The sequence below is a fragment of the Xiphias gladius genome, chromosome 22 (assembly GCF_016859285.1).
Source record: "Xiphias gladius isolate SHS-SW01 ecotype Sanya breed wild chromosome 22, ASM1685928v1, whole genome shotgun sequence".
NCBI lineage: Eukaryota > Metazoa > Chordata > Actinopteri > Istiophoriformes > Xiphiidae > Xiphias > Xiphias gladius.
In genome coordinates this window covers 3,333,100-3,346,047 of record NC_053421.1, presented here as the reverse complement: position 1 = coordinate 3,346,047, position 12,948 = coordinate 3,333,100, and the positions used below count along the sequence as shown (strand labels likewise).

General features: G+C 39.7%; 1 protein-coding gene across 1 annotated transcript in view; it reads left to right on the top strand.

The window, feature by feature from the left end:
• The first annotated feature begins 4,074 nt into the window (after nucleotides 1-4,074).
• Nucleotides 4,075-12,948, top strand: part of LOC120784691 (cytochrome b5 reductase 4) — a 16,360-nt gene continuing 7,486 nt past the window's right edge. Inside the window, exons 1-11 of the mRNA XM_040118689.1 lie at nucleotides 4,075-4,603; nucleotides 4,961-5,114; nucleotides 6,612-6,712; nucleotides 7,568-7,652; nucleotides 8,906-8,987; nucleotides 9,099-9,156; nucleotides 9,411-9,504; nucleotides 10,622-10,654; nucleotides 10,755-10,877; nucleotides 11,060-11,200; nucleotides 12,565-12,711. Of these exons, the coding sequence (XP_039974623.1) occupies nucleotides 4,520-4,603; nucleotides 4,961-5,114; nucleotides 6,612-6,712; nucleotides 7,568-7,652; nucleotides 8,906-8,987; nucleotides 9,099-9,156; nucleotides 9,411-9,504; nucleotides 10,622-10,654; nucleotides 10,755-10,877; nucleotides 11,060-11,200; nucleotides 12,565-12,711 (1,102 nt within the window). The 5' untranslated portion in view covers nucleotides 4,075-4,519. The remainder of the gene's footprint in view (nucleotides 4,604-4,960; nucleotides 5,115-6,611; nucleotides 6,713-7,567; nucleotides 7,653-8,905; nucleotides 8,988-9,098; nucleotides 9,157-9,410; nucleotides 9,505-10,621; nucleotides 10,655-10,754; nucleotides 10,878-11,059; nucleotides 11,201-12,564; nucleotides 12,712-12,948) is intronic.

The window sequence follows — 12,948 nt, the reverse complement described above, 5'->3', positions numbered from 1 at the left end:
CAGAGAGGAAAAGCACAAACTACTGGAGAGTACTCCTCACAGGGTGAAAATCCTTTCTGTTTCATGAACACAAATATCAGTCTCCTCAGAAAAAAATCAACCAAAGGCTCATACACTATATCATACAGAGGCAGTTTTAACTTTAGGTCTTAGCTGACAACAGCAGACATGCTAATTATATAAAGTAACATGGGTTGCTCGTACACTAAGAGCTATGCTAATATAGCTAGAATTAACACGCACATGCTCGGGTGATTATCACAATTAGCATTACAACTTTTACAAGCTGCATTGAATTAGTACAGTATTAAAAATAAACACACACAGATTTACATTCTGCAGATTGCAATTAGTCTTTAAACAGGTGGTATTACCCTTGCCAAAGTTAAGGACATATTTAACTTTACCCTCTGCCAACATCAACTTTGTTCATATGTGTCTGCTTTGTGTTGGAACAGCCCGGAGCTCCATCCTGCCATGTTACCTATACAACTTGGCTGAAACATGGATTAAAATACTGCAAAGGAGTACTTATGTATGTGTCTGAAGTAAAGTAATTCCTGGCAGACTCCATGAACAGCTGACCCACAACAAACTAACTGCACTGCCAACAAAAACAAGTTCAAACTGGTTCAGTGCAGGGCAGGTCATTATAGGAGCTGTTGATTTAAGCGCTTTCATGGAGTTTGGTGAACTCAACTTATTACAAAGTTTATAAAACACAATTTCATTATAGGAAATAATGAGTTGTTAAGATCTTGACTTAAAATCTTTTTAATTTTGTTTGACTTAAATAAACAGATAAAAGGATAATTCATTTACCTACATTACCTACATATCTACAGGTTAAATGTAGGTGGTATGAACTGTACCAGTGCAAAGCTTTTTATGCTTTAGACAAGATAATGATGACAAGTAGTCATAATACACTCTTTTCTAGCAAACACAAGTTGAAATAATAATTAAAAATCCCGTGTAGTTTTACACTTAACACTCTGTCTTCTAATTTCCACTCTGCTGGGTCTCGTGATCCCTGCTTATCCCAGAGGAACATCCCACCACCCGACCTCAAATCCAACCCCAGCGGTCTGGAGGCCTCACAGGGCAGGCCGCTGGTTCTTCGCTAGTGTTTGTGAAAGGGTCCCAAGCTGCCCTGCACCGTGGCAAATGAGGCGTGTGACCCATCAGACCAAACACGGGATTAGCTAGTAATAATCTGGCAAATGGTTTTGAAATTGTAATTATCTGCCCCCGTGCTGGATCTACAGGGAGAAAGGAAGAAATGGGTGGAGGGACAAAAGAGAGAGGGAAAAAGAGGTGGCAAGAGGAATGAGTGGTAGTTGTAGAATACAGCACTATACAAACCAACAAACATCAATCACACTTTTAGATGCACTAGTCACATCACTGGCAGAGCATTTAGCTCCCATGTGTAAAATGTACTTTAAAAATTGTCCCTCTACATGTGTGTAATGTCTAACAGTGCAGAACTTAACTCAGCGTGAGCTTGTCTGTGCTCATATTGCCATGTTATGGAAGACAACAAAACAACAGTTAAGACCAACAAAAAAAGTTGTTAGCCATTAAATCCCTATTTTTGATCTTTGCTGCCATCTGCAGGTAAGTTGCATGGACGAAAATATGGCACTGCATGCTGTGGTTCCATGTAAACTTCATTGATCCTCAAGGGTTCTGGGTGGTAGCAGCAATTTCAGCAAAGCAGAAAACAGGCAGAATATTAGCACAGAAATAGATACAATGAGCAGTAAAAACTGTAGAAATTATGAATGACTAAGAATGAAGCAAAAACAGGGCAAGTTAGGAGCTCCTTGCATGAGTGAGGTGATAAAGTGAACAATGACACAGTTCCTGTTTAGCTGATAAACTCTGACAAAACTTGGTCTTATGGAAACCTCTAAAACCACACATGTAAATAAACCCAAAAAATCATGCAGGGTCAACATGAGCACAATGCTGTATTTGTGAGTTTCTGACATAATCATTTTTTTAGATACAAGGTTATTATCCTGTGGAAATTACTGCTGACAATTTGAACAAATGAACATAATACAGTATGTAGAAATGCCAGGGATGAATGAATGAATGAATGAATCAGTCAATCAGTCAAACAGTGAAACTTCCTGCATCATCTAAGGATTTGCCAGAATGCCTTTCAGTATGGGGGTATTATTGTAGTAATATCATTAGCAAATGTGTGGAGAGTTGTGAGACTGTATCTCAGTTTTTTTTTTTTTTTGTGTACACAGCTTTGTGAATGTGTGCAAGAATCTTCATATGTGTATTGAGATTTGCAAGTGTACTGAGAATTTTAAATGTGTAAGAGAAACTGTAAATATGTACACAAAACTGTATGCACTGTATGTTCTAAATATGAGACTTGTAAACCTAATGTGTACATTTGTACACAAATCTTTATCATTTCAGATATATGTACACATTCATTTATTGGAAGCCAACTAAGTCTTTGTTAATTAAGGAGTTCCCTGCTTGCATGGCCCAAAAGGCCCTGCTCATCAGCCTAACATTTTCTGCACCACTGGTTTCCACCAGTGAGTTTCCTGGTTGCTACAGATGTTCAGGTGACCTTATGGTCTTAACTCCAAGCAGCTGCCTCAGGAGTGGAGGTTTTGAACATGGTACACTCAAATTCAATACCTCTGGCCTTCTGAAGAATTCAGGAAAAATTCCTTAGGAGATAGGACTTTGAAGACCTTGCAGATGGAGATCTTACATTCATCCCTTTCCAGGTTTCGTTGTTGGTTCTGATGAGAGGTTTTAATATCGCCCAGTAGAGGTACATATGGAGCCCCCAGGTAGTACCCAAAGACTCCTAGAAGGCTGGAACTACTGCTATCCATAAAACCTCAAAAGAAATCAAATAAGCTGTCTCTACCATAATTAATGTCTTGGAAAATTCTGTGTCATCCAGGGAATGGTTATCCAAGAAGAGTTGAATGGAACTTAAGAAGCCTCTTGGATGAGAGGTGAAACGTCATCAAGTATCTACCACCAAGTCCATTTGCCCTTGATTCAACTCTTCTTGGATAACCATAATTAATGTTGACTTGTAAGAAAGGGGTGTAGAAATTAAAATAAAAAAGGGAGAAATTTTAAAATTAACATGTAATTTTATTCATTTTTATTGAAGTACATCACATTACAAGGAGCTCAAGGGTATCCTATAATAGACAGGAAAAGCTCAGGTGGAACTGGTAACATTTGTAATGACTGTAGGGCTCTTTTTTTCTGCATGCTGGATCATTGAAATAGCTTTCTGGGATACTTAATGAAACAGAGCCACCACATTGATATTATTCCCACCTGTGCTTTTCCTGCAATGACAAGACAGGTAACGATATCTGCCATGAAAAAGGTCTATTAGATGTCTGTGCCTGTTTGTAACAGCTTTCAGTTCATCAGCATTATACAACAAGCTCTGCCAAGTCCTGAGTAGGTGCACCTGTACCTTTATTTTGAAGTCAGAGACCTCTTGTCCTTGAATCCTCTTAGCAGATTAGCCTTTCATGAGCAGTTGCCATGATGATACACTGTAAATAAATACGACATCAAATCTGCGTGAGATCCCATGTTTTCACGATGTCAGATGAAAACCAGAGAGATTCAGAAGAGGATGACGATGCTGACAGTGACAGAGGACTTTTCTCATCTTTCACTGCCTCTTTCAACAGTTTCATTTCAGGTGGGTCACTGGCATTTTTCTTGTCAGCTCGGATTAAATGCACGAGTGAAATTACCACTACTAGTAATGACTTTGCTCCATTTAAGTGTTGCAACCATGTCAGTGAGCCAGCATGCACGAAATTGGAGCCTAGGTACTGGCACGGCTAAAATGTAATGAAGCCATTACTACTGTTGTTAACTCCATCCGTGCTTCTCTTGTTTCGACGTGTAAAAATATCTACAGTGACAAAAGCATATTTTGACTAACACTGCCAAAGGACGTCCCATTACTTTACTAATGTTTTGTAGCTTTTGTGAATGCCGACCTTTTCAATGTGTGGCACGACAGGCAACGGTGGACCGTCGCAACTTGATGACACCGTTTGTTGACTTTGTCGTCAGAATGTGCGACAATTATTGTAGTCCTTATGGTGGCGGAACCGTAAACGCAGGAATTAGCTCGCAAATAGCCACCAGACATAAAGCAATGATTGAATTTGCTTGTTAATTCTTCAGTTAACACGGGAGATATTAACTTTTGTTTAAAATTTAATATGACTATGCATAATTTGCTGTTATGAGTAAGGCTGTCAGTACGTAACGTCTTGTTAGCCTAGCGTAGATTAGCCTACTAGCTAAGAAGCATTGCCTAACATAGTTATGAAAGTTATGTGTTACAACACGGGAAGAACTTGTACCAGTAACACATAGCAGTCAGTGTGACTGCAGAACTGTCGTTCCTGTGTTGTTGTGGTGAACTGCCGTTGTTTAAATAGGATTTCTTCGAAACTTGGGCTGCCTCCGAAGCCTTCACAACATGTTGAACATTCCGACCCAGTCCTTCCCTGCGCCGAGCTCACAGCAGCGGGTCGCACCGTCCGGCCAGTCCGGGAGGAGCAAGGTAACAATCCAACCTTAGCCGATGAAAACGGTTCTTCCAGCTTCAGAAAGTAAACCAAACTCATTAATAAAACCAGACAGATAAAAGTTGAGTGCCACACTGTACATACCCCATAATAATAGAAAAGTTCATTGCTAAATCTTTAGGTATACATATGATCAACACTATAGTGAGTGTCAATTTTAAATGACAGCGACATAGGTAACTGGAATGTTAGCAATATTCTTTAGCCTCTGCAGACTCAAGATGATGCTGTGGTGCCTCAAATCTGGCCTTAACATGCCTTCACACATCTCGAGATGAGAATAAATAACGCCCGTATCCACTGTTTGCATGACTCCGCCCTTGCCTGATTAGGTGGCCTTAAAGCCTGGCCACAGTCTAATGGACTGGATCCGATTTTCCAAGAGTGGCAAAGATCTGACTGGGCTCAGAGGGCGCCTGATTGAAGTTACCAAGGAAGAGCTTCTTAAACACAACACAAGAGATGACTGCTGGACTTGCATACGAGGTGAGCCTGCATGCTTGACCTGGATCAGGGCTGGTTCGCACTTAAGAGAAACAGATGAATAACCTGCATGGTAGCTGTACTATTTAGCAGATTTGGAGGATCCTTAATGTCAGTTTAATGATACTTGATCCTGCTTTTTCTTGAATACATTGGAATTTAGTGAGGTGTGTTCTAGACAGGACGGACCGCTACTAATGTCAACTAGACAAAAGCACTGAACCCTTGCGAACTTAAATTAATATGGCTGTGTACTTAGTAAAAGACTGCAGGAGGGTAGGAGGGAAGGTGCAGCACTTTTAAAGTCCAATTTTACATTAAGATAAGCACAATTTATTTGGAGACTCATATAAGCATTGGACACATTTTTGCTGTGTTGACTCCAGCACTTTGATTCAAAATGGCAGTCTAGTTATTTAGTTTTGCACTTTCATAAAGTTGGGGGACTTGCAAGAGACACAAAAGAGAAAATAATAGAATGGTCAAAATTGATGAAACAGAGGTATCCTGACCTTTAGTCCCTTGTTTGGTGCAAGCTTCAAAAAGCACTGGGTCTCACACTACTAAACTCAGCATTTACTTAGTAGTAGTCCTAAATAGTAGTCCCAAAATTAACGAATCTTTGTGTGTGAGTTTTTGAGCATAGTCCGTCAGTTTCACGTGACCAGCGTAAATGAACAAATAAACAAAACCTTAAACAAGTCACCATAAAGTGTTTAATATTTTTGTTGCAGTCACACCATCATCATTAAACACCAGTGAGCCGGTTCCACTGGAACCCTAGCTGCCATAACAACACCACCTCCACCCTGTCTGCCAGAGGAGGTCCTATAGCTTACAAGCTCTTCCTTGTTTTGTTCACATTTCCAGAGTGACATTTCTTTGTTCCACCTGTTCATAAGGCTTTGTTCAACACCTCTTGTTGTATCTTTTTTTGCAAACTGGAACCTGACCTTTCTGTTTTTCAAGCTCACGACGACTTTGCATGCAGTGTAGTTGCATGATGTTACGCCGTTGTAGTGTTCTCTTGATCAGATATTTTGGCACATTCACATCAAAACCCTGAAAGGTGGTCTTGATCTGTGGGAAAGTTGTAATACGATCGTTCTTCATCATCTACTACACTGGTCTTCTGTGGGCAGAGCTCACTAATGTGTGTGTGGCTTCTTAACAGTGTACTCAACTACTGCTCCCACACACCTACAGTAGTATTTTGTTTATGTCATGGCCTGCTTAACCAGCATTGTCTACATGTTGATAAACAGCAACGCACTTCAAATGCTTCATTCTCTAAGTGCAAATGCACGCACTAGATTGACAGTTATATGGGTTTTCTGCTGTGGTAAATAGTAATTGGTATGGCACAGAATCCCTCTTCAAATCAAAAACCATTTTTAACAGGTTTAATCCCTTCAGTGTCTGTAATGGAGTCAGCTTCTGTCAGCAGAGGGCACTGGATTGTTATACACGCAATTCTGTTTTTTCTCTCCCCGTTTTCAGGTATGGTGTACAATGTGACCCCCTACATGGACTACCACCCTGGCGGAGAAGAGGAGCTGATGAAGGCAGCTGGGATAGATGGCACTGACCTATTTGATCAGGTGTGGAAGTTGATGAAGAAAGTAAAGCATCATTGTTTTCTTGATGCTTCGTAAAGCTTAAGGTGCAGTCCTGCATTTCCACATATTACAGTCATAATAAAATGACTTTTCTACCTCAGTGGTTAAAATAGTCCAAGAGAATACCTTTTTAAAGACACTGTAGTTATTTGGTATTTGTGAAACATATATATGACGTTTATATATGTAAAAATCCATTTGGTATAGTTTTAGTGAAGGCTGATGAATGGTTAAATTCCTAGTGGTCCACCAATGTACTTGTAAATATAATTTAGTATCATTTCATACAAGCAGCTTCTCTGCTAATGAGTCTTACTCATAGCCACAAGTTTGTTATTGGCAGCGATCCATTGTTAAAAATTCACATTGAAGAGTTTCTAGAGCTAGAAAAATGTATGTAGTGACACGTTTTTTTAATTTACTAGTAAGCAAGTTTTAAAACATGTATTCTTGTCAGCTTTTGTGAGATCTTTAATTAATTTTTTTTTGTGGAAAATAAGTAGATTTTAGTGTCAAACTGGGACAGAATTTGCTACTGATAAAAGATGGTATTCTTAGCTGACAAATATTAGCCAACTGCTTGCTTTTTGTAGCTCATTGGGATCAAACTAAAGGATGCCTGCCCAAGCAGTGACTATAACATGTTCTTGAAAAGGCTCAACCTCAGCAGGAGTAAAAATAAGTCCCAGTACCTTGGGAGGACTGGAACATGTTTTGTTTTGGTGGCCTTGTGAGTGCTGCAAAGTTTGATGTAGTTCTGTAAGCTGTTTAATGTGGGTGTGGGTGACCTGATGGGTTTACATGTGTTGATATGGTAAAATTCGTGTTTGTGCACAGGTCCACCGTTGGGTGAACTATGAGTCCATGTTGAAAGAGTGCCTGGTAGGCAGAATGGCCACTAAGGCTACCACAGCTATTAAAGGTATACACACACAAAACCCACAGTATCTCTGTAGCAGTTTTCTCACATTCTGTTTGTAACCTCTATAGTTGATCTGGAGCTTTTCCTCAGTGTTAACCAGGTTGTCATGTTCTTTGGCAGTCTTTAATCTTAAGTAGCACACAGTAGAAAGAATCCCTCTAGAGATTCTCAAAGAGATTTCAAATGGAAGTGAATTGCAAAATGTTTTAAGGAAAGCAACAGAGAGAGCTTTGGTTATTCTAGAGTCTAGATGCTGATGGTGGTGGAGTAGAGGGAGCGGGTGGTTGATGGAAACTTTTGGACAAGTGTCCCTGGACGTCATGGAGGTTGTGGTGGTGACGGGGAGGAGGTGGGTTGCGCAATAGTAGGTCTGAAAGGCAGACAGGCAGAATTGCAACAATAGTTAAAGAACGACATCCAGTGATTGATTTGTTCGGGGAACGCTGGTAGAAAAATCATTGGTCAGATATGGTGACGTCAGGATATGGAATGAAGGTATATGACAGTGTGGAAAAGTGGAGGTGACAGAAAGAGTTAGATAAGGGTATATAGCCAACATTAACACATAGAGGAACAACACAGACTGTGAGGGATAAGAACAACAAGCTCTCCTCTATTTTCAGCAGAGATGTACATCAATCAGCAACAACATTAACATTTGGTTTAAATGTTGTGGCTCATCAATGTAAGTGATTTCTTAGGTGAACAATTTCAATGAAATGCTTTTATTTCTAGTCCCGAAAGTGTGGTCCAATATGCATCACTTTGAGAATTTTTGGCAAGTTGATGTCCAACTCTTAGATGGTTGACAAATATGGGTCGAAATGCTGCTTTGATGCTGGTCGTAATGTTTTGTAATCTTCTGCTCAAAAATTTGACAATTAAAGATAGAGTTTCTTACACTCAAACAACAAGGGAGAGATTTCAAAACAATCTCTGCTTGCAAACTGGATCGCAAAAGGATGAAAACAACTGTGACATAAAAATAAACAACTTTTTTTCATGATTTTGAGCCTCTTCAGCTTGATTTTCGTATAGTGTTAAAATGAATAAGAACTGCTGGTTGCCTGAAATCAATCTAAGGAATTACGGTATGCCTCATTATTGGTAGGCTTTTATGTACAGCCTTTACAGTTTGGTAATAATGGACTAAAACATGCAAAGTCATTAATGAAAGGTCAATATTGGCTTCAAGTTGTATAAAACTGAACTTAAGTCTCTGTTGTGGTCATTTTTTCTGTTTATTTTCCCAGCTATCATCCCTCCTCCACCCCTGACTGGCCTCGACCGACCCATCTCAGTGGCTCCTCCTCCAGAAAAAGACTCCCGGCCTCGGTATAAAAGATAGTACAAAAAAAAACCCCATATATGATACACACTTGTCAAAGTTTAACACATTTGTACATAAATACTTACGTTACTATCTGCTGTCTGTTGTTGATGTAGGTATGACTGGTTCCAGACTGATGTAACTGTTCATTTGGTCGTTTATGCCAAAAGAAAGGTAGCCACTCATACACACATCCATGAGGCATCAAGTAGGAAACTCTAACCTCTGTTGCCATGCAGTATGGTGGAAGCAGTTGAAAATGCCAGTCGGTGGTTGATGAGATAGAGGGTGTGTGTTTGGAGAATTTTTGCTCCAAGACAGAGAAGAAGTGCAACAAAAAAACACACAAATCGCTCTTCACATGCGTCTCCCTGCTGCCATGGACAATAGTTTGAGATGACATATTTACGCATATTGTTCTTTCTCAGATCCCCAGCTCAGGCTGTACCATTGTTGACCTTGAGGCGGGTGTTCTACGACTGGAAGTACTGCTGGGGAAAATGTCCTACATGATACATTTATGTGAGTAGAGAGATGGCTTTCTAAATTTTATTTTGCTCTCTAGAAGTTGACACAGACATCAGTAAGCAGACAGTACTATCCTTAGACTACTGTATGTTGAAGTAAATAGGCAAATATCACAAATCATAAATTTCTCCTCAAGGGGCTTAACAATCTGTCAACATGGACTCTATTATACGTACTAGGTTTAATGGATTCATTGAGACTGAGACTGACCCACTGGCAGGAGAATGGTAACAGGTACCAGGCCTGAAGTAATCAAAGAATAAGTCACAAATTTAAAATTAAGGCATAAAGATGAGTTTTAAGTTCAGATTTAAATGCCTCGACGGAGTCACATGGCCTGATGTCAGCAGGGAGGTTGTTCCAGAGGAAGGGGGCATGATAGGAAAAGGCCCTGAAGCCTGCTGACTGAGAGCAAACAGCATGGGATCAAATATAAGTTTTAAGGTGATCAGACAGGTATGAAGGGGCCTGGCCATTTATGATTTTGTATGTCATTAGAAGCACCTTAAAGTCCGATCTGACATGGATAGGGAGCCAAGTTAAGATAAGATAAGTTAGACTTTAATCATGTGAGAGCCAGGCCAGAGACGCCATATTGGTTTACCAGTTGGTATAGGACTATACTATGATCTATGGTATCACCAGCTGCACAGATGTGGAACCTGAATCCATAGTAAGTAGAAGATCATTTACCACTTTAGTAAGTGCAGTCTCAGTTGTGTGACAGGCTCTGAAAACAGTTTGAAAAGGTTCAAAAAGATTACTGTTAGATATGTGGGATGAAAGCTACTGAGACAGCATTCTTTCTGGTACTTTTGAAAAGAATGGAAGGTCAATAATTATAGAGAGACCCTGAGAGACCCTGGATCAAGGTTTGGTTTCTTATATAAAGGTTTAACCACAGCAGTTTTAAAGCTAGTGGGGACAGTACCAGATGTTAAGTGGTAAATTAGGAATACTAAGTATTGTAGGTCCAAAACTGGCCAGAGGTCTTCGGAAAGTTTAGCTGCGTGAAAGCATGTGATTAAGCATGGACACACTGTAAACAATATCATTCTGATGTACGCAAGAGTTTGATTGTAAAATGAGTATTGTTTTCATGCTCTTTCAGGTCTAGCTGACGAAGTTGAGGGAACTGTTTCTGGTAAGACAACAGCTTGATTCTATTTAAAAATAATGTTTGTAAAATCAGTGTTGAAGTTCATTGGCTTGTTCTTATTTTTAAACTATCATTTCTTCAACAGTCCATACTGCTTTCTCAGTGGGAAAGATCCAGGTCAGCATACGCAAGCAGGCTAAAGGAAAATGGACAAGTCTTGGTCAACCACTGGAACTCCACAACACATTTCTACACAAAAAAGACAGAGGTGAGATCCAAGATCGAAGGGATCAAAAGTACGAGATAGCTTCTGTAGGTACATTTCTCAGCTAGAGCTTCTTCTTCCTCCACAGTGCATTGTTTTTTAATCTTTCATCAGACATCATTGCTTATTAGGAACCCAATGAAAAGGTAAAAAATTAGTCTAAAAAACTTATCTCCTTTTTTCAGCTCCCTACTATCGGGATTGTGTGTTGGTGTGTAAGACTGAGGTGAACCATAACACCCATGTGTTTAGAGTGCAACTCCCACGTGGGACTGTCATGCATGTGCCTGTTGGAAAACATGTCTACCTCAAAGCCCTCATTCAAGGTAAGGAACCAAGCAGACAGGCTACACAGTACTGAATACAGTAAAATGTATCATCTATGTTAAAGCAATAACAGATGTTTTTCAAACAACGTTCACGTAACGCATTGAAATAAACTGTATTGCTTTATACAGAGATGTGTTTCTGTTATTTAGACTTCCATTGTTGATATAAATGTGGTGAATAAAATAATAGAAACACCTGTCCATTTAACGGAATACACTTTAACAGCACCATGAACTGCACACTCCAGAATGACCAGAAAGTTGAACAACACCTCTCTGAAACAGTGTCAACCCAAACTGAATATTATAATTGTCATGAAGGGAGGATTTATTGCACGACTGCCGTATTAGACAGCATTAGTTTTAGCTAGGTGTACCTAATAAACTGCCAACTGAGTGTATAAGCAAGAAAGGAAAGAGTGCGGTATGTAAGATTCCAGTATGCCCCACCACAGCTAAAGTATGGTATACTGAGTCAGTGGAGAAAAGGGCACTGCATACGTCAGTGTGCATGTTTCCTCAACATCCACAACCAGTAAGTATAGTAGGTCCCATGCCTGCTTCTTCGAACAGTCTGCTTTAACTTTCACCCAGGTGTGGGTTACAGCTACTTTGACTTACAAAAAACATTCAAACTTTTTGAGTTTGCTATTCAAGAACCATCTGCTGATGTGAACCATGCCTTGCAAAAAAAAAAAAACTCTCCCTAGAAGTGGAAGCCCAGCTAAGATGTCACAAAGGTACAAAACACAGAATGATCAGTGAGGTAAAAAAGAACCCCCAGGTAAAAGCTAAAGGCTTAAAGGAATCATTGGGAATCACTAAGGTTGAATTGTTTGGGAATGACAGGCAACACTACGTATGCCATAAAATGGGTACTGCATATAAACATAAAAACATCATCCCACTGATGAAGTACGGTAGAGGGAGAGTCATGATTTGGGGCTTCTGAACGTTGTACATGTCTGATCCACGGGTACTGGAAGAGCTTGTTTGAGGTTATTGCTGCCAAAGCAATAAATTATGGGTGTGTTCGATAAAAAAACAAAATATTGTAATTGTTTGTGTGTTATTAGCTTAAGCATATTGTGTTTGTCTATTCTTTGACTGAGATGAAAATCAGATCACATTTTATGAACAATTAATGCAATTAAAACCTGGTAATTCTAAAGGGTTCACATACATTTTTCTTGCCACTGTAACAGATCAGCACAGATGTAGGGAAGTTCTCTTTGCTGAGAGAAGCATTATTAATGCAGTGACAAAGGAGGTCTGAAGCTCTTCTAAAGGAGCAGAGTGGACAGGATTTTTCATGTAACAATAAGAAGTTTTATTTTCTTATTGTTTTTTCCCATATCCAGATGCCGAGGTAGTGAGGCCATACACTCCGGTAGAGAAGAACTTGGCAGCAGCCTCCCACCACTCCTCACAGGAATCAGATCTCTACCTCATGATCAAAGTTTACCCAGATGGAGTGTTCACCCAGCATCTAAACAACCTGCACACTGGTGAGTCACAGCTGGGCCATCACATAAGTCTTTGTATGTGTGTGTCTTTGTGGGTGTGTCATATGAGGAAAGAAGAAAGAGGATAATATGGGTTTTAATGGTGTTGCTGATGGGTGTACGTACACTCACCGAGCACTTTATTAGTAACATCTGTAGTTAAATGTCATCTGAGAAAAACTAAATTGTAGGTCTAAATGATAGACTTATTTATGTTTATTAATGCAATAGAAGATTTTA